General features: G+C 38.7%; 1 protein-coding gene across 1 annotated transcript in view; it reads left to right on the top strand.

Moving 5' to 3' along the window:
- The window catches only part of LOC309559184 (voltage-gated delayed rectifier potassium channel KCNH8-like), a 785056-nt gene that overhangs the window by 440331 nt on the left and 319179 nt on the right, over positions 1 to 25546 (top strand). The window contains exon 3 of the mRNA XM_082262383.1: positions 23045 to 23179. Coding sequence (XP_082118509.1) covers positions 23045 to 23179 — 135 coding nt within the window. The remainder of the gene's footprint in view (positions 1 to 23044; positions 23180 to 25546) is intronic.

The following is a 25546-nucleotide window of genomic DNA, read 5'->3' as shown; positions in this document are numbered from 1 at the left end:
TGTATTTCAGTTATCTTGCAAACCCGGCCTGTTGGTGGGTCCCTGAGGCCTGGAGTTGAGAACCACTGGCCTAGAGTGTAACTATACAGGTCTCATATTCTATTAATTCGAATCCTAAATCTTCCATTTCTACTCAATTTTACACTTGCCTGTGCCTATCCTTGATAAATATCCCTAAAATACACAAATAGAAATGCAGTTCAGTAAATGGATTCCATCTCCCGTATGTTTCCTACGAGTAAAGATTAGGAACAAGGAACTTTGCACTGAAGATTATAAAGACTTGTCAAAGATCAAAAGGAGTAAAGAACCTTAAATGTGATATCACAAGACTGGATGAAAGAATGCGGAAACACAGTTTCCATAAGAAAGATATTTTTACTGCAGAGCAGACAGAGGCTTGTTAATGAAGAGTAGGAAAACTGTCAGGAGCTCAATAAACCTATTAGTCACACCATGCACATATACCAGCTGGCTTCATTTGTGTTTTTTTTTGTTTTGTCTTCTCTTGAGTTTCGGTGCTGCGTTATACAGTAACTAAGTTTTCTCTTCTATTTATTTTCTGAAATAGTGTCTGTTCTGAAAGAAACAAATAAATGGTTTTGGATATTCATTCTTGCATTACATAAGTTGGTTGGAAAGGCTATTGTACATGTAACTATTTAAGTAATTTATCATTTAATTATAGGTATACACTTGATTAACCACTTGCCGACCGCCAGTAGTACAAATACTGCGGCAGGTCGGTTCTGTCCCAGGAAACGATATACCTGTATGTCACTTTGCGGGACCACTAGCGCATGCCCATTTGCCACAGGGGAAGCCAATTAGCTTGTCATGCCATCAGACACCCGCAATCGCTCCCCGTGGAAACAGAGCGGCAGTCTGCCATTATAAACACGGCAGACCACCGTTCTGTCAGTTATTAACACAGGGATCCTGTGTTCCTCTTATTTAGGAACACAGGTCTCTGAGTTTATGCAGAAAGCCCCCCCCCCACACACACACCCACACACAGTGTTAGAAAGCACTCAATAGGGATACATTTAACCCTTTTATTGCCCCTGGTGTTAACCCCTTCCCTGCAAGTTTCATTAGTCCAGTAACAGTGCATATTTTTAGCACTGATTACTGTAGTAATGTCACTGATCCCCCAAAAGTGTCAAAAATGTCAGTTAGGGGTCAGATCTTTCTGCCGCAATGTTGCAGTCGTACTAAAAATCGCAGATCGTCGTCATTACTAGTAAAAAATAAATAAATAAAAAAAAATGACATGTCTTTTCCTTAGTGATAACTTTTGCGCAAACCAATCAATATACACTTATTGGGATTTATTTTGCCAAAAATATGTAGCAGAATACAAATTGGCCTAAAATGATGAAAAAATTAGATTTTAAGATTTTTTTTTATTGGGAATGTTATATAGCAGAAAGTAAAAAAAAAATATATATATATATATATATATATATATATATATATATATATATATAGATATATAGATATAGATATAGATATAGATATAGATATAGATATCTATATAGATATATATATAATTTTTTTTGTTTATAGCTCAAAAAACAAAAACCACAGAGGTGATTAAATACCACCAAAAGAAAGCTCTATTTGTAGGGAAAAAAAGGACATCAATTTTATTAGGGTACAGTGTCGCACGACTGCACAGTTGTCCGTTAAAATAATGCAGTGCCGTATCGCAGAAAATGGCCTGGTCATTAAGGGAGTAAATCCTTCCAGTCCAGAAGTAGTTAATGTATGTGCCAGTATGCATCTATACCATGCCATGCATGATAACAATGCTTTTTATCTAATATAGCAAAAACACACTAGTTTTATTATCCTTTTTTCACAGATATCTCTGTTTTTGTTAGAGATCAATTACCTTTGTCAGCTCATGCAGTAAATAAAACAGGAACAGCACTTTTCTTAAAGATCCAAATGTCCAATGCAGTCCATAAATATATTTTATGCTCTCACCAGAAAAATAAATCCTTAATTTTACATATGGGTCAAATAAAGTCTGTTGTGAACCATCCTCCAAATGTGTTGTGTGTTTTTTTTTTCTCCAAATCCACTTTCTGCTCAGGACATGCGTTGTATCCAAGGACCAAATAAAAATATATATCAATATATAGTGCAATATGTCCCAAAAAAGTTTCTAAATTAAAAAGTTATTATTTATGTGCTTACATTATTTTAATAATGCCATGTGCTTGATAAACGACTAGTGTTCATCTGAGCAGTAAACTCCCCTATGCACCAACTACCTTACCAGGTTTTACTTCCACTTTAGCATATATCACAACTCTGAGAAAAGCTTTCCTCCTATTCCAGCATAAACATGGTTCCCACTCCTCAATGGTATAGTACCAAAAGGGAAAATATATAACAATAGTGTGATACCCTTTTTTAACTGGGTCACATCAATAAAAGACCAAAATCATATGTGCTCACTTTATAAAGTGCCCAAAAAAGTGCCAAATCAGCCATGTCCCCTGTGAAAACATGCAAACACTCACCAAAACACCAATATACCTTACCAGACCCTCAGTTCACTGGATAAGGGGCTGTATCAGCGCTCATACAATTCAGCGCAATCCTCCATTTACACTCCCCCAAGGTTCCCAAATTTGATCCAGCAGCATGTAGGAAGGATTAAAATATGGCCATAGTGCATTATTTTCCTAAAATCACATTTATTAAATTATAAAATGCTTACAATTAATAATGAGGTAATCAGCATATAGAAAGACTGTCAATAAAATGGACGAACGACTGACGTCACTGACGTCTACTAGGACTACTTGTTTTGTCTTCTCTCAGTGAGTTTGAGTGCTTTATTATACAATAACTAAGTACTAACTCTACTCTTCTATGTATTGTCTTAAATAGTATCTCTTCTGAAAGCAACAAATAAATGTTTTTGGATATGCATTCTTCCATTACATAACTCGGTTGGAAACAGCTATTCTATATGTAAATATGTAAGTTATTTATCATGTAACTATAGAAATATTCCTAATTAATTCATGTGCCAGCATGCATCTATAATATGCTATCCATGTTATTAATGCTTTTTGTCTAATTTAGCAAAACGTATTCATAAATCACTGTTTTTGTTAGAGATCAACAACCTTTGTCAGCTCATCATGATCCCATTCACCTTTAGTAGAGAAAAGTGAAGACGAAATGATTTCCCTTTCTGGTGATCCAGTCTTTGATCTCTAGAAGAGTTAAGGTCAACACTTGTATCGGACACTTTTGGGAGTGTCAGGTGCCTGGTCCCCTCAGTGTAAGCTGTGGTTCCTTCCAGCAGTAGCTAGTTCACTAATGTGTTCTGTATTGATGTAGCAGCTGGCCGATGGAACCACAGCATGCAAGGGACGTTTGATGAGCATCTAATGAGATTGAGAGTCAAAACAGCCACAGAGCTTGTGGCTTTTGCATCAAAGCCACGAATATGTCTTTTTTTTTTTTTTTCACTTTTTCTTCAGTTTGTCCCCAAAGACAAGATTTACTAACTTCAAAATTCCAAATTAAAAAAAGTATTCTCTGATTATTTTGAAGTATACTAATAAATGAGAGAAAGCTCTTAAGTTGACTAGGGTGTGATTTTTTATTTTATATCTTTTTTTTTTTGCAATTCCTTCAAGCTGACTGATAACTTAGCTGTACTTTTGTCATATTACTATCTTCCCATCTTAGGTATTTAGGTGTTCCACCTCTGCAGGTTGTACATAAAACATGCTTTAAATATCTGAACACATGTGTGAAGTTTGGTCACTGATGCTCTTCTCCTTCCTTAAGCTGTAAGTCTGCTTTGCTTCTTGGCACGATGGCATGCCCACCTTAAGCTTTATGGTGTGCATTTTGGCACCAGAAGGACACAGGCATTGATTTACTAAAATTGGAGAGTGCAAAGTTTGATGCAACTCTGCCTAGAAATCAATCAGCTTCCAGGTTTTATTGTCAAAGCTTATTTGAAAAAGCTGAAGTTAGAAGCTGATTGGTCACCATGCAGAGCTGCACCAGATTTTACACTCTCCAGGTTTAGTAAATCAACCCCACAGGAACAGTTTCTTTTGCTTTTGGGGATATGGAAGAAATTGTTACTTACAAGTGTCTTCCTTCAGGCACTGAAAGGTGAAAGAGGAAAAATAGGTTCGCTGATTGGCTGTATAAAAAAGTAGATGCGAGGTGCTAAATTCTGATATTTCTTTTATCAAACAAAAGTTGGTAGTGTGATTTGATAGAGTGACCTTGACAGCTCTACAACAAAGTGTGTGTGAACCCATAATGCTTTTAATGCTGATAACAGTGTGACAATAGAAAGATAAATAGTAGCCAAGGCCTTTTGGGGGTCAAAAAAAAGTTTTGTCAAGGCGGCATAGCCTTCTATTGGACCTATCTCAGCAGATATATATTAAAAATACTCTTTACTCTCATCTTTACATAGCCCACAGTATTTTTAAAGGAATTGTAAAGTCTCAAGGTTTTTCACCCTAATGCATTCTATGCATTAGGGTGAAAAACCTTCTTGGTTGCAGCTGTCCCCCAGACCCCCGTTATTCTTATCTGAACTCAAGCGTTCCAGCGATGAACACGAGCCCAGTGGCCCCATCCGCTGTCTCGGGTCCTCATTGGATAGATTGATAGCAGCAGGAGCCATTGGCTCCCACTGCTGTCAATCAATTTCAGGGATATGGGAGCAGGGTGACTGAGTCCCTCTGTCTGTGTCAATGGACGCAGCAGTGAGAACCATGAGCGTTCCCGCACGGGTGCCCCATGGAAGGCGGTTCCCCTTGAAGGCACCCAATAAAGAGGAGGAGCCAGAGGTGCATCGGGGCACCCCAGAAAAGGAGGATCTGGGCTCCTCTGTGCAAAACCCTTGCACAGAGCAGGTAAGTATAACATGTTTGTTATTTTAAGAAAACAAAAAAACAAACCTTTATATTAACTTTAATATACATTCGTTGAGATATTTATTCTCCTGACAGAGACTATCGTTTGCCAGTTTTCAGATAGATTCCAATAGAAAGCTCTGCCACTTTGCCAAAGCCCTGGCGAAGGGAGATTTTTGGCCCCCAAAATGCATTGGCCACTGTTCATCCTCCTGTTGTCACACTGGTATCAGTAATAAAGGATTATGGACTTTTAAGATGAACAATTTCTCAATGACCCGAATGGCTGTAAAACTGGCATGATTTATTTGTGGGTGCAGAGTTCCCAAAGCAAGCATCTTTCATAAAACGATGATAAAAAGATAATGGAGCATCACTTAAAGGGTAACTCCCAAGAAATATAGCAAATGGGAAAAAAAATAATATAGCATTTTCAATTGTTGCGCAAGTCATATTGTAATTGAAGGTTATTTAAAACGATTACTTTTTAATCTGCAGCTCTGCAATTTTCTGTAAAATGCAATGCAATATGGCTACTTGGAGATGTTCTTAACACACCCAAGAAACATAATTTCCTGCTTGTGTGATTAACTCATGGATTTTCCCAGAAGTCTGCACTAAGATTTCAGATTTCCCCTGCAACAAAAAAATGTAATTTTTGGTGAGATACCCCCAATAGGATATCACATCTAAAGGGATGCAGACCTTGCAATTTTCCTCATTAGAGCCCTTCAGGTGCAGCAGCTGGTTGATAATTAAGAAACCACTTCCATTAGATTCACTTACCACATGGACACAGACAAACACACAGGGATTTCTTCAGAATAACAAAAGGTAGGAATCTGCAACAACTTTGGTAAAATTCTAGCAATGTATATAGATCACATAGAGGGGAATGTATTTTTTTTTTTACTCTTTAATGCATCACTCAGAGCTCTGAGGAAGGAGGTGCGACTTTTGAAACGCGTCAACCTTAGTAATGATTAAGTGACACTCCATTACCGCTGGTCAATGTTTAGTGTGAGTATCCAATTGGCATTTGCATTTTCGTTCAATAAAAGCTTATGGTACGCACTAGGAGTTTCCCCCTCCTGTTTGTTCTTTTTACAGTTTCTTGTTGAAATTCCCCAGTCAGAGGAGGGCTGCATTGGTGTAGCATTTCAAGCTGAAGATAAATGAGTGTTCCATGCTGCCTCGGGACTATGTAGATGTATGTTTCCTGTGAGCGTTGGGGTTTTTTGTACATTTGTTCTGATAAAAAGGTGAATAAATTGCTTTCATATCGCGTTTTATTAGTCTTGAATAGTGTAGGAAGGTTTTAGATCATCTGAAAGGATTATATGGCATCCAGTGAATATTCAAAAGATCCCTGCTGTAAAGGTGGGTTCATTATAAGAGTTAACATTTATAAATTCTTTTTTTTTTATATATATTATTATTATTTCTGATGATGGCCAATAAACCTGACACAGTAATATACAGTGCATCCGGAAAGTATTCACAGCGCTTCAATTTTTCCACATTCTGTTATGGTACAGCCTTATTTCAAAATGGATTAAATTCATTATTTCATTATTATTATTAAAATTCTACAAAAAATACCCCATAATGACAATGTGAGAGGAGTTTGTTTGAAATCTTTGAAGCACACAGACAAGATAACAAAGGAGTGGCTACGGGACAACTCTGTGAATGTCCTTGAGTGACCCAGCCAGAGCCCAGACTTGAACCCAAATGAATATCTCTGGGGAGATCTGAAAATGGTTGTGCACCAACGCTCCCCATCCAACCTGATGGAGCTTGAGAGGTCCTGCAAAGAAGAATGGGATAAACTGCCCAAAAATATGTGTCCCAAGCTTGTAGCATCATACTCAAAAAGACTTGAGGCTGTAATTGGTGCCAAAGGTGCTTCAACAAAGTAATGAGCAAAGGCTGTCAATACTTTTAGACATTATTTTTTTGTTTTTTTATTTTTAATACATTTGCAAATATTTCAAACAAACTTCTTTCATGTTGTTATTATGGAGTATTGTTTGTAGAATTTTGAGAAAAATAATGCATTTAATCCATTTTGGAATAAGGCTGTAATAAGGCTGAATAAGGCGGTCCCCCAGCCAGCCAACCACATAATCCACCCCTCACTTGATCGATCAATCGATCGATCGATTGCCCGACAGGCCCCCCGCCAGCCCCTGCACTTGCCCCATGCAGGTGGCTGCTTCTCACCCTGCATCTCCTCCGGAGTCCTGGCAGTCGATTCTCCTCCAATCCGGAGTTAGGACTCGCGGCCAATAGGGTCTTAGGACTTCCGGCCAACGGAGACTCAGGACCCACTTCCTGATTGGCTGCGAGGAGAAACAGGAAGGCATTAGCAAATATTAATTCGCTAATGTCACACAACTGGGTGGGCTTTGGGCGCAGTGCTCTGTCCTGAGCCCATCCTTTTTTAAGCCAATTAGAGCCTCTGGCTCTAATCACGTGCTTCTAAAAAAAAAAAACATTGGAATCCATGTGTCCGGCGCCCTGCATGTAGATTAGGGGCTGGGCGCATGGTGGTCCTTTAAGGGGCACTTGCTGTATGTAACAAAATGTGGAAAAACTGAAGCGCTGTGAATACTTTCCGGATGCATTGTACAGTTTGGTATAAACAGTTTTGTACTTTTAGACTGTGTCTGTATGAAAAACCAGTGGTATTACATTTACAGTTGGCCAAAGGACTTAAAGGCATTATTTGTGTGGCTCCACTCATTAAAATAAGGCATAAACTTTTTAAAGATTGGTTTTGTAAGTAGGACATGTAGAAAACATTTTCCTTTAAGGAAGCTATAAAATCAGCAAATGTGGAAGGTATGAGTTGGTGCCAGTTCAAATGAAAATGAAGAAAGGTGATGAAATCTCACCAATGTTCAATTATTCCCAGCTACTCTGGAAACTCTGATCACTTTATAACTAATTAAGGGTAAAAAATCCACATGTTTTGCTTGGTACAGTTAACACAGATTAACTGCTAAACCCTCGGATGATAGCTGCACAATGTAACATTTCAAGATTGCAATGTCATGTTCACTCGGTTTTAGTTTTATGCTTTCAACTCACTTGAATACACTGGCATTAAATTTAAGCCCATATCTGCATATATTTAATAAAAATGACAGGGTAAAATATAAAGAGTCTGTTAAATATGTAATTTTTTTCACCCATGAGATCTAGAATCCACATTTAAATGAGGCCGATTCTTCATCCGACTAAATTAGCATTCCATTTGCCTAACATTTGTAGCAACATGCAAAATTGCTAGCGATAATCCATCCCCTGGTGCTGATTGAAGTGGGACCATTTTTTTAATTAAAGATGGGAAGAATGAACTTTTGTCTTTTTTTAGAAATAATATTAAAATCAAATATTCTCTTTAAGTCAACGAATAAAACTATATAGTGTACTTACAAAAAATCATGGTTTTATGTGCAGTACCATTACTTATAGTGCAGTGTCTGAGCTGGAGCTGTCCTATTTAACTAAATTTAGGAATAACTCCAGGCAAAACCTTTTTACTCTGTGTATTCCTTTCCCTGAATTTGTCAATGTGCATGGAATACCCTTAGTATAAGATACACATTCCTATTGATGTAGGCTTTTGATGATTCTTCAGGCATGCTGCAGTTTTATGCAATTAGTTTCCTTTTCACTTAATTCAGATTCAGAATACAGTAAACCCCCGTTATATCGCGGTTCAGTGTTTGCGGTCCCGGTATTTCATGTTTTTTTCTGTAAGACCTATGAATATTATTGTATTAATTAATTATTAATGAAATATTTTTGTGTTTTCCATTGCTCTTGCTCTCTCTCTCTCTCAATATATTTTATGTGTTTAAATGTGTTTCTATTGTTTTAAAAGTTTGTTTAAAGACCTTAAAATTTTTTAAAAGTACCGTAAAAGTTATAAAAACATGCCTAGGGGGTATTTAAATAGGTTATTTCTATTTTGCGGATTTTCACGTATCGCAGGTGGGTCTGGAACGTAACCCCTGCGATGCAGGGGGGTTTACTAAACTTTATTAAACACTTGCCGACTACCCGCCGCAAATATACTGCGGCAGGCTGGCTTGGCTTCGCAGGAGCGCTCCATTAGGAAGCAAGGAAGCTGAAATACGGGGCTGGCCGCTGCAATTGCCACCGGGCACCCGTGATCGCTCCCCGCGGAGAGAGAACAACAGTCTGCTGTTGTAAACACAGCAGACCATTGTTCTCTCTGGAATGATCACAGAGCGCCTGTGATCCTCCTATTTAGGATCACAGATCTTTGTGTTCATTTCACAAGTCCCTCCCCATAGTTAGAAATCACTCACACTTAACCCTTTGATCGCCCCTGGGTTAACCCCTTCCCTGCCAGTGTCATTATTACAGTAACAGTGCATATTTTTAGCACTGAATACTGTAGTAATGTCACTGGTACCCCCAAAAGTGTCAAAAATGTCAGTTAGGGGTCCGATCTGTCTGCCGCAATGCCGCAGTCCCACTAAAAATCGCAGATCGCCGCCATTACTAGTAAAAAAAATTAAACAAATTAAAATGACAAAAATCTTTCCCCTAGTTTGTAGACACGCTAACTTTTGCGCAAACCAATCAAAATAGGCTTATTGGGATTTTTTTAACCAAAAATATGTAGTAGAATACAAATTGAACTAAAATGGTAAAAAAAAAATTGATTTTTACATTTTTTTTGGGAATGTTATTTCTCAGAATGTGAAAAATATTGTTTTTTTTTTTTTTCAAAATTGTCGCTCTTTTTTTCAAAAATTAAAAATCACACAGGTGATCAAATACCACTAAAAGAAAGCTCTATTTGTGGGGAAAAAAAGGATGTAAATTTATTTGGGTACAGCATTGCACGACCTCGCAATTGTCCGTTAAAGTAACGCAGTGCAAAATATGGTCTGGTCAGGAAGGGGGTAAAATCTTCTGGTCTTAAAGTGGATAAAAATACGCTCATTGAGAATTTTTTTGTCAAAGACATGTAGCTAAATACATTTTGGCCTAAATATATGACAAAAATTGAATATATTGGATATTTTTGAGCAGTCAAAGTAGAAAATTTGACCTCGCAATTGTCAGTTAAAGTCGTGCAGTGCCAAGTTGAAAAAAGTGGCCTGATCATTGAGCAGCAAAATCTTCTGAGGCTAAAGTGGTAAAAAGGCACTGTACTGAAAGGGAATGGGAATATATAGTCTTCCATGTTTATATATACATGTAAATACGATTTGCTTGAATTATAGCTAACCGCTGCTTCTCATAATTTGAGCTACTCCCCTTCCTCCCAAATTACATCAATGATACTTTCTGGTTGGCTGCTTTTAGGTACCAAGTGTCCTCAGCCCCATGTAAGCTCCAACCCATGGCTAGAAACACAAGGCTTCCTCGATTTGTGGCCTGTTGCTTTGCATGCATTGGACAAATCACAATTTCAGTGATTTAGTTTTACCAGACAGGAAGTGTAGGAAGATCTGCAACAGGAGGGACAGATGACATTAAAAAAAAAAAAAGAAATATCTTTTTTTTTCACGGTAGTCTTGTAAATTCCCCTCCCCTACTGCCTGGTAAGCAGTGGCGGCCGGCGTGTTGGGGGCGCAGGGGCGCCACCCCCCCATCCATGCGCCCGGCCCCCTAATCTGCATGCGGGGCGCCGGATGCATGGAGTTCAATGGGGTTTTTATTTTTTCTGAGTCACCTGATTAGAGCTAGAGGCTCTAATAGGCTTCAGAAAAGGGAGGACCCGGGGCGCAGAGCAGTGTACCCCGAGCCTACCTATTGTGTGACAATAGCGAATGAAAATTCGCTATTGTCACTCGGATCCTCCTCCTGGCCAATCAGGAAGCGGGTCCGACACCTGCTTCCTGATTAGCCGAAAGGCAAAAACCATGCTGACATGGGTTCTAATCCACCCTATCCAAAACTAAAATATGTGCTTGACTTGAACATACACTTTAAATAATAATATCGTTTGATTTTACTGTTTAGAAAGTCTAATTTCTGTATATAGTTTACAGTTCTTTCTACTTTCTTTGCAGTGTTATACATTGGCTATGCCTTGTTGCGACTCTCTCACAACGCAAGTATTTGAGTCGGTCAACTCACTGAAAACCTTTGTGTGCTTTACTGAGAGAAACAGGGTGGTTGTTATTGTTGTCCTCCTTATAGAAAAGCTAACTCCCTGTCTATTATGCTGATCCTTTGGGGACTATTTACTAAAGGCAAATAGCCTGTGCACTTTACATTTTGCCCAGAGCTTAGCGAATGTGGTGAAGTTCTGCTGATTTCCATCATCCAATCATGTTTTTTTTGTTCTATTTCCCTTGCACCTGACTGAGTATTTTTTACCCAAGTGAAGTGAAGCTTCACCACATTCACTAAACTCTGGGGAAAATTAGTGCAATTGCACTTGCAAAGTGCACAGTCTATGGGGTTAATTTACTAAAGGCAAATAGACTGTGTACTTTGCAAAATGCAGTTGCACTCTGCAAGTGCAGTTGCTCCAGAGCTTAGTAAATGAGGTGAAGCTGAAGCAAAAGAATACCCAACCACATGCAAGGAACATTTAACCTCCCTGGCGGTATGATTCTTTTGGATTTTAGGTGCTGAAAGCGGTACCATTATTTTGCATGTAATTCTTGTGAATGAGCAGCCCAAACCTACTGTATACATTTATTATATATATATATATATATATGTATGTATACATATATGTATGTATAAATATATTATATATATATATATATACATATATATGTATATATATAGGTTTGGGCTGCGCATTCACAAGAATTATGTATATATATATATATACATATATATATACATATATATATATATATATATACATATATATATATATATATATATATATATATATATATATGTATATATGTATATATATATATATATATATATATATATATATATATGTATATATATATATATATATATATATATATATATATATATATATATATATATATATATATATATATATATGTATGTATATATGTATATATATATATATATATATATATATATATATATATACACTGTGTGTGTATATATATATATATATATATACATACATAAAAAGTACAGTAAAACTGCAGGAAAGGGCACTGGGGGGCAATATAATGTGATTTTTCTTTATTTTGAATTGTATCAGTGTGTTTGGGTGTTTTTACATTTGAATTTGCCGCCGGTTCCACCCCCCTGTGAACGTCACGTCGCCGGAGACGGAAGCCGGGGCTCGCAGACAATCAGGGGGAAGCTCTGCCGCAGCATACCGCCCGCATTCATCGCTGGATCCCGAAGAAAAGGTTAGTAAAACCTCTACCAGGATCCAGCGATCTTCCTAGCGCTACCCCGAGTGTGGCTCGGGGTTACCGCTTTTGGCTCTAAAATCTAACCCCTAGTCACACTCGGGAATACCGCTAGGAAGGTTTAAAAAATCAGCAGTTTTGCTTGCACATGATTGGATGATGGTAGTCACCAGAGCTTCTGCTTATTCACTAAGCTCTGGAGCAACTGCACGTGCAGAGTGCAACTGCATTTTGCAAAAGTACACAGTCTATTTGCCTTTAGTAAAACAACCCCTATATGTTTTTAGTAAATCAACCCACTTCTCTTTATTAGTTTCCAAATCACTGATCTAGAATAAGTATGCAGATCCATAGATAGAGAGAATTCCTTAGGCCTAATGCATGCTAGGCATTTAGTTCCATTGTATGAGGTTCCTGGGTTTTGGTGCAAGCGGGAGGCACAAGCGCATCTGTCTAGCCCCTCTACCAACAGTCTTTAAATTCTAAGGCCTCTTTAACACACGGTAGTCCGTCGGCGGACTCTGTTTTTCTCAGCGGGGGATTGATCCGAGCAGGTGGATGGCAGCAGGCGGATGGCAGCTCTGTCTCCGCGCTGTGTGCGGAGACAGAGCTGTCAAGTCCTCATTCTTCTCTATGGGGGGATACAGATGGGAACAGACCGTCTGTCCGTTCTCATCCGATCCAATCCGCCAGACGGATGGAAAATAGGGTTTCCATCCGTCCGGATTTGGTGGATTGGATCCGCTAAAATCCGATGCCCCATAGAGTTGCATGGGGCATCCGTTAAGATCCGCCTGAAAAATGGACATTTGTGTGAAAGGGGCCTAAGAGAACCTCAAAGCTGCTATGGCTGAAAGGGGCCAGACAGCCCACTAACTTATAGGGCACCCAGGGATGAATGCCCAGAACACAGACTGCTGTTACATAGAGGGTTGGTATGTCATTCAAGCACATTGCATTTTCAATCAATACGAAAATCTCGGCAATGGCAGCCTACATGTTTCCAGTAAGCAGGGAGGTTAAAAGAGGCTAAGTCAAATACCGAGTTTGTTCTAAAAGTACTTAATATATAAAACTCTGTATTTAATATAAAAGCAAAAATATGGAAGAATAAAAAATTACTTTAGCATGAAAACTGCAATAACAAGTACATATTTGCTAATTAGAAATACTTTATACTTTTTGTTCACAATACAACAGTACAAAAAGTATCCAACTTATAACCTGCATTCAGAAATCAAAATGCTTTTTAAAAAAAGACAGTTATTTCAAGCTCTGATAAAAGGCCTATGGAACCTTGGAGAAGTTCTAGCTGATCAGTGGAGTCACTTGACAGTTCAGCCATCTTTTATGATGAAAAATATTTATTTAATACTCTGTGTGTAATAACTTGTTTTAACAAAAGCCTATACCATAAGTTATGTGGCTTCAAATTATAAACCTCAAATTGAGTTCCAGGCAAACAATTATACATTTGAAATATATATGTGTACTTTGTCCCAAGTGTCCCAACAAAGAATGTGAACCCCTGTTCAGTAAGATGTAACATCAGATGAAAAAACATCAATAATAATCCTCCACCAATTATAACCAAGAAGCCCATCAGACAGGTGTCCATCTCAGTGTGTACAAAAGTGCCTTACCCAATTTATATGGCCATCTATCAAAGTATGGTCATATAGCACTCAGGAATGTGCAGCCCCCTGGTCTCCACAGATCTTCACATAAACCCCATAGCAAGTGTCCCAGGAATTCCCAAAGTCTAATAGCATATAAGAAGGGAATCTCTTATAGTGTAGTAAAATCAGGCTATTAAAATAGTAAAAATTGCACACTTACATAGATATGAGCCAAATGAGCAACATCGCAGTATATCTTGAGCATCCGATCAGTCAATGTCTTCTGGTATCGGCGTGCATGGTAAAGTCACTTCCACTGGCCCTGCCCCAACCCATTTTGCACTTTATATATTAGTGGTTCATGTGACCACTTCTTCATATGGACACTTGAGTGAATTTTTTGATACTTTTGAATTTTTGTTGTTTTCTTTGTCATGCATTGGATTCTCACATATATTTATATTTTTTAGGACATGTTGGTGTTTATTTACTTATTTATTTTGTGCTGCACTTTTGTATTATATTTTATTGGAGATTTGGTGTCAATCTTAGTGCTGGCAGCTTGCTCATTGTCACACCTAAGTGCGGAATTTTCTCCTCTATATACTATTCACATACTGATCTGACTATTTTGACAGATACTGTTTTGTTAGTTTAGATAGATTATGTCACTATGTGATTTAATTTTAAGTGTTCTCCCCTTGGTGGAACCCCAACTCTAAGGATATTAAGGACTTTTTGCATTATATATGATGATAATTTATGGGGCAATCTTTACCAGGGGACACCACAAGTTAGGGGGAAATGCTGAGAGTGTAAATCATGTCTTGAAAAGATCTATGGTACTATGAGCTGTAATGGATTATGTTTTATAAGTAAAAATACATTTTGTTGCCATTGACAATTGCTTGGCCTCAATGGTTGCATGCATGCCATATCACATAACATGGACATATCAGGGGCCAAGACGGGGTTAATTTACTAAAGGCAATTTGGCAATTTGCACAGTTGCACTCTACAATAAGGATGATCGAACTTTGGAAAAGTTCGGTTCGACCAGAACACCCGAATTTTTCAAAAGTTCGGTTCAGATTTCAGAACCCCATTGAAATCAATGGGACCCGAACTTCGGTAATCAAAAAACACAATTTTGAAGCCCTAAAACCCAATAAATGCCCCTAAAAAGTGCCTAGGCTTCTGGGTCATGCCCCATTAACTATTAATCACACAAAAAAAGTTCTTAAAAATTGTCATTTTTGATAAAAAAAAGCCAATTATTGAAAAAATTAGAAAAAAAAGAGAGATTTTTTGATTTTTACTTTGGATTTAGTATCTGGGGGTCTAAAATGTGTGCATGTGAAGTTTCAGCTCTGTAGCATGTCCAGAACCATGAAAAAAAAAAAAGATAATTTTTCAGTAGAACAGGGATGTGGGTCGGGACCCTCCTTTAACTTTAACACCTATATGATCTTTTTTTTCTGGTTCTGGACATGCTACAGAGCTGAAACTTCACAGGTACACCTTTTAGACCCCCCAGACACAAAATCACACAAAAAAAGTTCTTAAAAATTGTCATTTTTGATAAAAAAAAAGCCAATTATTGAAAAATTAAAAAAAAAAAAAGAGAGATTTTTACTTTGGATTTAGTATCTGGGGGTCTAAAAAGTGTACATGTGAAGTTTCAGCTCTGTAGCATGTCCAGAACCAGAAAAAAAAAAGATCGTTTGTATTAGAAAACTTTCTGACAGGGGGTTTGCTTCGCTCCTGTAACACCTTGCCGGTTTAATAGAAGGCATTTTTTTGGGATCTTTGCAGTCAGGAAAAACATCTGAACTTGTGTATAGTGGTACTGTGCACAAGTTCTGATGTTTTGCCTGCCTCCAAAAACCCCCAAAAAATGCCAGCAAAAACACACCTGGGCATTTTATTTTTGACGCTAGCGTTTTTTTTTTTGGCATTTTTTGGGGTTCTTTTGAGGCAGGCAAAACATCTGAACTTGTGTATAGTGGTGTATATACACACCATCCATATATTTATATACACACCTAGACATATTTAGGTGTGATAGTAGCAGAAATATATGCTTGCGCTAATGAAATCATTTACAGTAATATATTTCTGCTACTATCACACCTATATATGTCTAGGTGTGTATATAAATATATCTATGTGTGTATATATACCACTATACACAAGTTCAGATGTTTTGCCTGCCTCAAAAGAACCCCAAAAACTGCCAAAAAACGCTAGCGTCAAAAAAAAAAATGCCCAGGTGTGTTTTTGCTGGCATTTTTTGGGGTTTTTTGGAGGCAGGCAAAACATCAGAACTTGTGCACAGTACCACTATACACAAGTTCAGATATTTTTCCTGACTGCAAAGGTCCCAAAAAAATGCTTAAATAAATATTAAACCGGCAAGGTGTTACAGGAGCGGAGCCAACCCCCTGTCAGAAAGTTTTCTAATACAAAAAATCCTTTTTTTTTCTGGTTCTGGACATGCTACAGAGCTGAAACCTCACAGGTACACCTTTTAGACCCCCCAGACACAAAATCACACAAAAAAAGTTCTTAAAAATTGTCATTTTTGATAAAAAAGCCAATTATTGAAAAAATTAAAAAAAAAAAAAGAGATTTTTTGATTTTTACTTTGGATTTCAGAACTTGTGTATAGTGGTGTATATACACACATCCATATATTTATATACACACCTAGACATATATAGGTGTGATAGTAGCAGAAATATATGCTTGCGCTAATGAAATCATTTACAGTAATATATTTCTGCTACTATCACACCTATATATGTCTATATATGACCCCCTAGTCTCTCCAATCACATTCCTAGCATTCTCCTGCCCCCTCAATTGGCTTTTGCTAATGGTTCTGGTCCAATCACAGGCTTTTAAAGCCCATTTACTGAAGCATTGCATTTTGGGCGGTTCTGGTTGCCGAATTCCGAAGTTTTTGGGCAAAAAGTTCTAAATTCGGCCGAACCTCGAACACCCAATGTTCAGGCCGAACCGATGGTGGACCCCAACCGTTCGATCATCCCTACTCTACAAGTGAAGTTGTTCCAGAGTTTAGTAAATAAGGTGAAACTTTACTTTCCAAAGAATATCCAATCAAGGAAAATCTCTTTTTTTTTTTTTTTGACGCTAGCGTTTTTTTGGCATTTTTTTTGGGTTCTTTTGAGGCAAGCAAAACATCTGAACATGTGTATAGGGGGTATATATAGACATATATGTCTGAATATATACCCCTAGACATATATAGGTGTGATAGTAGCAGAAATATATTACTGTAAATGATTTAATTAGCGCAAGCATTTATTTCTGCTACTATCACACCTATATATGTCTAGGGGTATATATTCAGACATATATGTCTATATATACCCCCTATACACATGTTCAGATGTCATGTCTGACATCAAACATGTCCTCAAAAAAGCACTGGCAGTGGCAGCCCCTGCAGCATAAAAAATGCTTGGCTGGTGAGAAGCCATATGGGTGTGCTGAAGCAATTAAGAGAAATGATCATTTCTCTATAGCGGTCACCCTGCTATGGAAGGGTTTTGTCACCCTGCCATAGCAGTCACTGCCAGTTAACCCTACACTACACTACGGTCCCCTTACACTTAACACTTTCCCTACAGAAACTCAATTTTTGAAGCTAACTAAAGTGTAAAGGAGCACTCTAACTACACTAGATATCCCTTTCCTCACACTAATAAATAGCTAAATGACACTTTTAAAGTAAAATTAACAGAACTGCTTCCACTCTCTTCCATGTCCAGTATAACAATGCTAGGAATATGGCGGGGGCGATCTTATATACTGGGGGGGCGTATTCACTAATGATTGGTCTAAGGACCCCCTAGTCTCTCCAATCACATTCCTAGCATTCTCCTGCCCCCTCAATTGGCTTTTGCTAATGGTTCTGGTCCAATCACGGGCTTTTAAAGCCCATTTCCTAAAGCATTGCATTTCGGGCGGTTCTGGTTGCCGAATTCCGAACTTTTTGGGCAAAAAGTTCTAAATTCGGCCGAACCTCGAACACCCAATGTTCGGGCCGAACCGATGGTGGACCCGAACCGTTCGATTATCCCTACTCTACAAGTGAAGTTGTTCCAGAGTTTAGTAAATAAGGTGAAACTTTACTTTCCAAAGAATATCCAATCAAGGAAAATCTCATTTCTTTTCCTTACACATGATTGGATGACACAAGTCAGCAGAGCTTCCCCTAATTTCCTAACTTAGTATAGTATAATAGTACAGTCTATTTGCCTTTAGTAAATCGACCCCAGTGTGACGTGAAGATGTAGCACCGGTAATTTTCAAATATCAAGGTTAACCCTTGCGGGTGATATTGCTACAATAGTGAATCCAGATATTAAAGATTTGTGCATTTTTGCAGCCAGCCAGTTTAGATTTGAGGTGACTTTGCAAAGGTGACAGTGGTCCCTGGTAGCAAAGGAGCCTGTGTGCTTGGTTCCTTCCCTAGCAATCGGTACCGCAACTTGGGCCTGATTGAGGTACAGGGATCCAGCCTGGAGGTCACAGAAGATGGAAAAGAGAAGTGAAGAAGTGTATAAAGGAACTGTTAACCATAATGTGTACCTGAGGAAACGTGTGAGCCACACTATAACAGTATTCAATAGATAATTAAATGTCTGCTCAGGAGAACTTTAGCTCATACCGGAGAGTGCCACCTTAACACCATACGCTGGGTTCTATTTAATAAAGCTACTGAGTGCAAAATGAGCCACAATTCTGAAGAGAAACCAATTAGCTTCCAATTTTGTTGCTAAAGTTTAATTAGACAAGCTGACGTTAGAAGCTGATTGGTTTCTCTGCAGAATTGTGACTAATTGTGCACTCAATAGTTTTAGTAAATAAACACTCCTGTGTTTAGGCATATATCTCTGGCAGCCTGCAAGGACATGAGTAGTCCATCTCTTCAGGTCTCCACAGTAAACCCCCTCCACAAGCATGCAGATAGTAATGTTTAACTTTCTCTGATAGTCCTGTTCTTCATAACTGTTCCAGGTCAAAGGCTGAGACGTAATAATTCCAGAAGGTCTGCATAACAACTTAGCAGCCCAACAAAATGTTTTGTTTGTAGGTGTCACTTTGAGTTCAGCCATAGGCTCTATCTTACAGTGCACTCCACTATCACATGCTGGGGTGCTCAGTATTGATACCGAATATCTTAGATGCCTACTTCATTGGCATGTTATGTTACCAATGAGCCCAGAAGACATTCTATGCATATCTGCATAGAAGGGTTTTCAGTAATGCAAAACACAGTGTCCTGATGTGACTCTTTTGTTTACGTGACCAGCAAAATAATAGAAAGTAGTACATAACCCCGTTCAGTATTTTGATACACGAGGAAACTGAAATAATGGAATGAGGTTGTTACATATATATTATTCTAGGGAGAACATGAAATTTATTGATTTCCTGCAACTTTTCAAATTTCATACCTAAGAGGGAGCTGAATTTTAGAAATTGGTTCTGCTGTGAATGAAATGTGAAATGCATTAGTACGTTAGATGAAATGGTATGAAGTACCTAGAGTTATTGAAGTTTAATTAAATAGAAGCACTCATGACTAATGACCATATTTGCACCTACTGTGTCCTCAGTCACAGATTTTAGGTTCTAAACAGCAATGTTTTACAGGATCCTAGTGTAGATAATGTTCTGAATATTTGTCTGTTTATGATTTATTACCTTAGGCACAGTGAGTAATGTCTATTTGGGACAAGCTCTTGACAAGACCGGATAAATGTCTTTTAGTTACCTATGAGAAAATTCGGCAGAAAAAAATATTGTGCTTTAATAGCCCTTATCCTTTTGTATATTAAATTGCTAATATTCCCGTCACATCAGTGGAAATTTCCAACAAGGTTGATAGTGGGAGTGCGTGGAATGGCCACTAAAATGAGAAAAGCAGCAAAGAGCCAAAAAAATAGCGGCAACAAAATTCATGAATGCTGTCTCCCTGAATATCTCAATAACAGTATAATGTTGAAGTTATGGACACTGGAAAATATGACGTGGTACTATCAGAGTTCAGGCATGTGTCAGGAGGTGGTGCAGTGAATCTTTGGAAAAATAATTAGTTATTAAATGTGTGGCATTGTGCTATCCAACCGTATTCTGTTAGGGACACTGATATGACCAATGACCAATTGCACAGAAAAGGAAAAGGCTTTACAAGCAGACGGTTGACCATTAACTGCTTGCCGACCACCCGCCGCATACATACTGCAGCAGGCTGGTTCGGCTGCGCGAATCACTCTACCTGTACGGCGATCTGCAGGAGCGCTCTCGAGGGCGAACACGTTACACCATACAGCCACCCCCCCCCGGACCACACCAGGCCACACACCCTGGACCACAGCATGACAGTACAGAACTCCCCCAGCATGACAGTACAGGGCCCCCAGCATGACAGTACAGAAGCCCCCAGCATGACAGTACAGGACCCCCCCCCCCCAGCATGACAGTACAGGACCCCCCAGCATGACAGTACAGGACCCCCGGCTCACTCACCTATCTGCAGCAGCAAGCGACCGCAACAGCGACAGTGGCAGCGGCGGCATCTTCCCCGCCTTCTGAGTCTCCTCCCTCCTCCTCCATGTCCAATGGTATGGCTTCTCCTTTCGGCCAATCGGGAAATGGGTTTCAGAACCCGCCTCCTGATTGCCATGGTGATATCATTATTAACACTATACACACAAAGACAATACTTCTTGATTACTCTGGAAATGTTTGTATTGAATGTGCAGTATTTTCTGTCTATGTACCGTATGGCTAGCTTAAAGTGGACCAAATCTTTTTTGCTGCTTGTGATCCAAACAGGGAGATTCCAGCACACTTCTGGTGACATCAGAGGTTTTGCTGTGAGCTTTCAGATGTATTTAATTTACCCCTGTGGAAAACTCACAACTTTACATTGACACCACTATAGAAATGTATACAAAATGCATCTCAAAGAGTGCAACCAGAATGTGCAGCTCATGGTATTTAGCTGCAAATAACTGTAACTATTCTCTTTTAGCTTTAGCCACTTTGCAATTTCTTATTTAAAATAAATACATATAAATACAGTGTAAATATATATATATATATATATATATATATATATATATATACTCACCAGCCACTTTATTAGGTACACCTGCTCAATTGCTTGGCAACACAAATTGCTAATCAGCCAATCACATGGCAGCAACTCAATGCATTTAGGCATTTAGACGTGGTGAAGACAACTTGCTGAAGTTCAAACCAAGCATCAGAATGTAGAAGAAAAGGGATTTAAGTGACTTTGAACGTGGCATGGTTGTTGGTGGTCGACAGGCTGGTCTGAGTATTTCAAAAACTGCTGATCTACTAGGATTTTCATGCACAACCATCTCTAGGGTTTACAGAGAATGGCCAGAAAAAGAGAAAATATCCAGTGAGTGGAAGTTGTATGGAAATAAATGCCTTGTTGATGTCAGAGGAGAATGGTCAAACTAGTTTGAGATAATTACATTACAACCAAGTTACAACCAAGGTATGCAGAATACCATCTTTGAATGCACAACACATCGAACCTTGAAGCAGATGGCCTTCAGCAGCAGAAGACCCCACTGGGTGACACTCCTGTCAGCTGAGAACAGGAAACTGAGGCTATAATTCACACAGGCTCACCAAAATTGCAGAATAGAAAATTGGAAAAATATTACCTGGTCGATTTCAGCAGCAACATTCAGATGGTAGGGTCAGAATTTGGAGTAAACAACATGAAAGCATGGATCCATCCTGCCTTGTATCACCAGTTCAGGCTGGTGGTGTAATGGTGTGGGGTATATTTTCTTGGTACCAATTGAGCATCATTTAAACGCCTTGGCCTACCTGAGCATTGTTGCTGACCATGTCCATCCCTTTATGACTACAGTGTACCCATCTTCTGATGGCTACTTCCAGCAGAATAATGCACCATGTCACAAAGCTCAAATCATCTCACCGCTGGTTTCTTGAACATGACAATGAGGTCACTGTACTCCAATGGCCTCCACAGTCACCAGATCTCAATCCATTACAGCACCTTTGGAATGTGGTGGATTGGTATCATGGATAGGCAGCTGACAAATCTGCAGCAACTGCGTGATGCTATCATGTCAATATGGACCAAAATCTCTGAGGAATGTTTTCAATACCTTGTTGAATCTATGCCACAAAGAATTAAGACAGTTCTGAAGGCAAAAGGGGGTCAAACCTGGTACAAGCAAGGTGTACCTAATAAATAAATATATATATATATATATATAATTAGATTTATGTTGTATACATATATACTGTGTGTCATAATGCTGCCCTTGGCTTTCTTATTTTGCAACAATATATTCATTGTATGTATTTTTTGTTTAAATATTTATTTGAGCTCTAAAATCATATATAGGCTTGCATTTTTGTACTTAAAGTGATACTAGACACACAATATTTAATTTACATATTCCCTCTTATTTCTGTATGTGTATGATAGTGCTGTAATTATTTTAATTTAAAAAATTCCTTTCCTCTACTGCAGGTCACATGTTCAAAAAAAAAACAGCCTTCGGAATACAAAAATAAATAATTCATATCAATAAACTGTTATAAATTGTAATACAAATATATATTTGAAATTAAATCTTTATTATTGTTTGGCAACAACATTGTGTGGGTGGCAGCCTATGTCTTAGAATAACAGGAAGATGAAGCCTCCATCAATCTACATGTAATACCCTGCCCCTATTGTGTTTAGCTGGTTAGTGGGCATGGAGGAGGAGGGAGGAAGTGGGCTGTCTTTTACCACTGTGTATACACTCAGAGGTGATAGGGAGAAAATTGGGGGTAGAAATACACTGAAAACTGAGCATGTGTACTAGCTTCCAACACTGCTCTGCAAAATCCCCAACAGCAATGGGGACATGGACAGGAGAGAGGGACAGAGAAAAGCGGGATCAACCAGGTTTTTTTGCAGAATAGAGAAAATGAACTCCATGGTGACTTTGTGAGCATGAACAGCATGTAATACAACATTTATAGAAAGTTTTAATGATGTGGGTTTAGTGACACTATAAAGATTAATTGTTCTATAATACTTTTTTTGTAGGTGGTTCATTCTGGTGCCTCCTTGATATAGTTCCGATAAAAAATGAGAAGGGTGAAGTGGTCCTTTTCTTGGCTTCCCACAAAGACATTTCAGGCACCAAAAGTAATCTGTCATCAGACAACATTAGACTCACAGGTGAGAGACAGAAACATACTGCAGATACATTATGCATATATTACTTGTTATTTATTACATATTTGTTATGTATTGTCAACTGGAATGTTACAAAAGGATAGTAAGTAAGAATGTCTCTGTATTTGGCTCTTTCAAGCTTGCAGGTGATTTTTTGAAGCATGTTAAGCCATCTTGAGCTGCTTTGCCTATCCAGTTTGCTATGGGTGTATTGAGACACCCTTAGGAAACAGGATACAAACAGGCACCCCCTGATAACCCTGTGCAGTGCCAATTTCCCCTGCTTCCTGGCATCCCCTGTCTCTCCCCTGCTTCCTGGCATCCCCTGTCTCTCCCCTGCCAGCTTCCCTCCTCTCCCGCTGGCTGCTGCAGGGGATATTCCAGGATGTATGAATAAATAAACACAGTGAGTGATGTGTACAGATCGCTCCTGTGTTCATTCTTAACTGAATTATAATAAATTATGTTTACTATGCTTCAGTTTGTGAATGAACAGGAAGCCATTCAGCAAAGAGCACTTCCCATTCATTCACTGTCCAGTGCAGCTGAGGCTGCAGAGAAAGGGACTGGGAAAGCTCTGTCTCCAGTCCCTTTCTTTCTGTTTAGACCCTTGATATTTCACCAAAGCCTCCCCAACTGGGCTCCTAAAAAATTGTAAAAAACATAATGTTTTTAACAGGTACCCTTCCCCACTTCTGGGAGACAGTGTCGCGGTGCCGTCCCTCAAAAGTTCAACCCCCCTCCTTCTCTCTCCGCTAGAGCTGTGAAACCAAAAGGCTTTACTGCTGGGTTTCCTTACCCTGAATGTCGGCGGCAGCACCCGAGAGCCGATACGAAAATCAGCTATGGCGTGCCGACATCGCGGGAACCCTGGACAGATTAGTTCTAATATTTAAAAGTCAGCAGCTATAGTATTTGTAGATGCTGACTTTTAATTTTTTTTCCTGGGGGGCTGAACTCCTCTTTAAGAAATATAAAGAAAAGTTTTATATTTATCTGCCCCCCTTCCCTGTGTGAAGGGGAAGAGAGAAAGAATAGATCAGGGCTGTGCACGGCTGCATCTATTTTCCCCTCTCTTCCTCTTCACATAGCACTGGAGCAGCAACAGGAGCCGTTGGCTCTTGCTTCTGTCAATCAAATGCAGTGAGGAGGATGTAGGGGGCAGGTCTAAGTCCCTCTGTGTAAGTCTATGGAATGCGGCTTCATAGACCCACAGCTCGGGAGCGTGAAGACACTGTGTGCCTCCATAGGAAGCATGGGAACACACAAAGAACAGTAGGTGCCAGGATCGCCTCCAAGGGACCTGAGAAGAGGAAGGTCGGGGCCACTCTGTGCAATACCACTGCACACAGCAGGTGAGTATAACGTTTGTTATTTTAATTTTAAAAAAAATTTACTTTAGTAACACCTTAACATTACATTTGTAAATGTACACCAAATCCTTTATGAGTAAAAAAAAAAACAAAAGTATTGCGCTAATCAGAGTATATAAAATTCTAAAAAAATATTTAAAACAAATTAGGAAATCATTCTAATGTGAGGGTGCCCTATCAGGTAGGCTGTACAGGGCCCCATTATTTCTAATAGCAGCCCTGGGTTTAATAGAACTTTAAGCTTATCTTTACAAAGGCTTCACCCTCCAAACCTTGAAAATGTAAAGTTCAGATGAATGTTAGTAAGAACGACAGCTTTACATTTAGTTCTCCAAAGATGCTAGCTTTTGCTCATATGATATATAAAAAATGATGTAAATGTGTTGAACACAGGGCTGCTGTTAGAAATCATGGGGTCCTGTACAGCCCCCCCCCCCAAATTTATCAAGACAATATTTTCACTAAATATACACTAAAATAATTATTCGCGGACACAAACATAACAGCGAACCTGTGTGAATTAGCCCCTTTTTAATTGTTTTTTACATTATTTTTTTTTTTTAATGTATCACTTTTTTTTTTTAAATGTAAAAAATTCTTATTTTACAATTTTTTAAATAATTTAATAATGTTTAATTTTTATTATTATTATTATTTTTCTTTTTTTTAAATGTAAAAAATGTTGCCAATTCTTTTATTTTACAATTTTTTTAAAATCATTTAATAATGTTTAATTATTATTTTTTTAAAGTTTGTTATTTTTTTTACAGGAAAAGGAAGGCTGTAGCGCTGCGGGAGGGGGGCAGCACAGTGAAAGGGGGGCACATGGGAATGGGGGTGGGGGGTCAGAAGCAGGCAGAACAGGGAGGGCGATCGGTGTCGGAGAAGCAATTACAGGAATGATGTCCCGTGCCTGTGTCTCTCCCTGCAGCAGGTGAAAGCTGGCAGGAGGAGGAGGAACTGTCTTTGAGCTGCTGCAGGGAGCTGCACAGAGCTT

The sequence above is a fragment of the Pelophylax lessonae genome (assembly GCF_965119305.1).
Source record: "Pelophylax lessonae genome assembly, chromosome: 6".
Classification (NCBI taxonomy): Eukaryota; Metazoa; Chordata; class Amphibia; order Anura; family Ranidae; genus Pelophylax; species Pelophylax lessonae.
The sequence above is the reverse complement of the archived record's forward strand: the minus strand, read 5'-3'. Positions and strand labels throughout refer to the sequence as shown.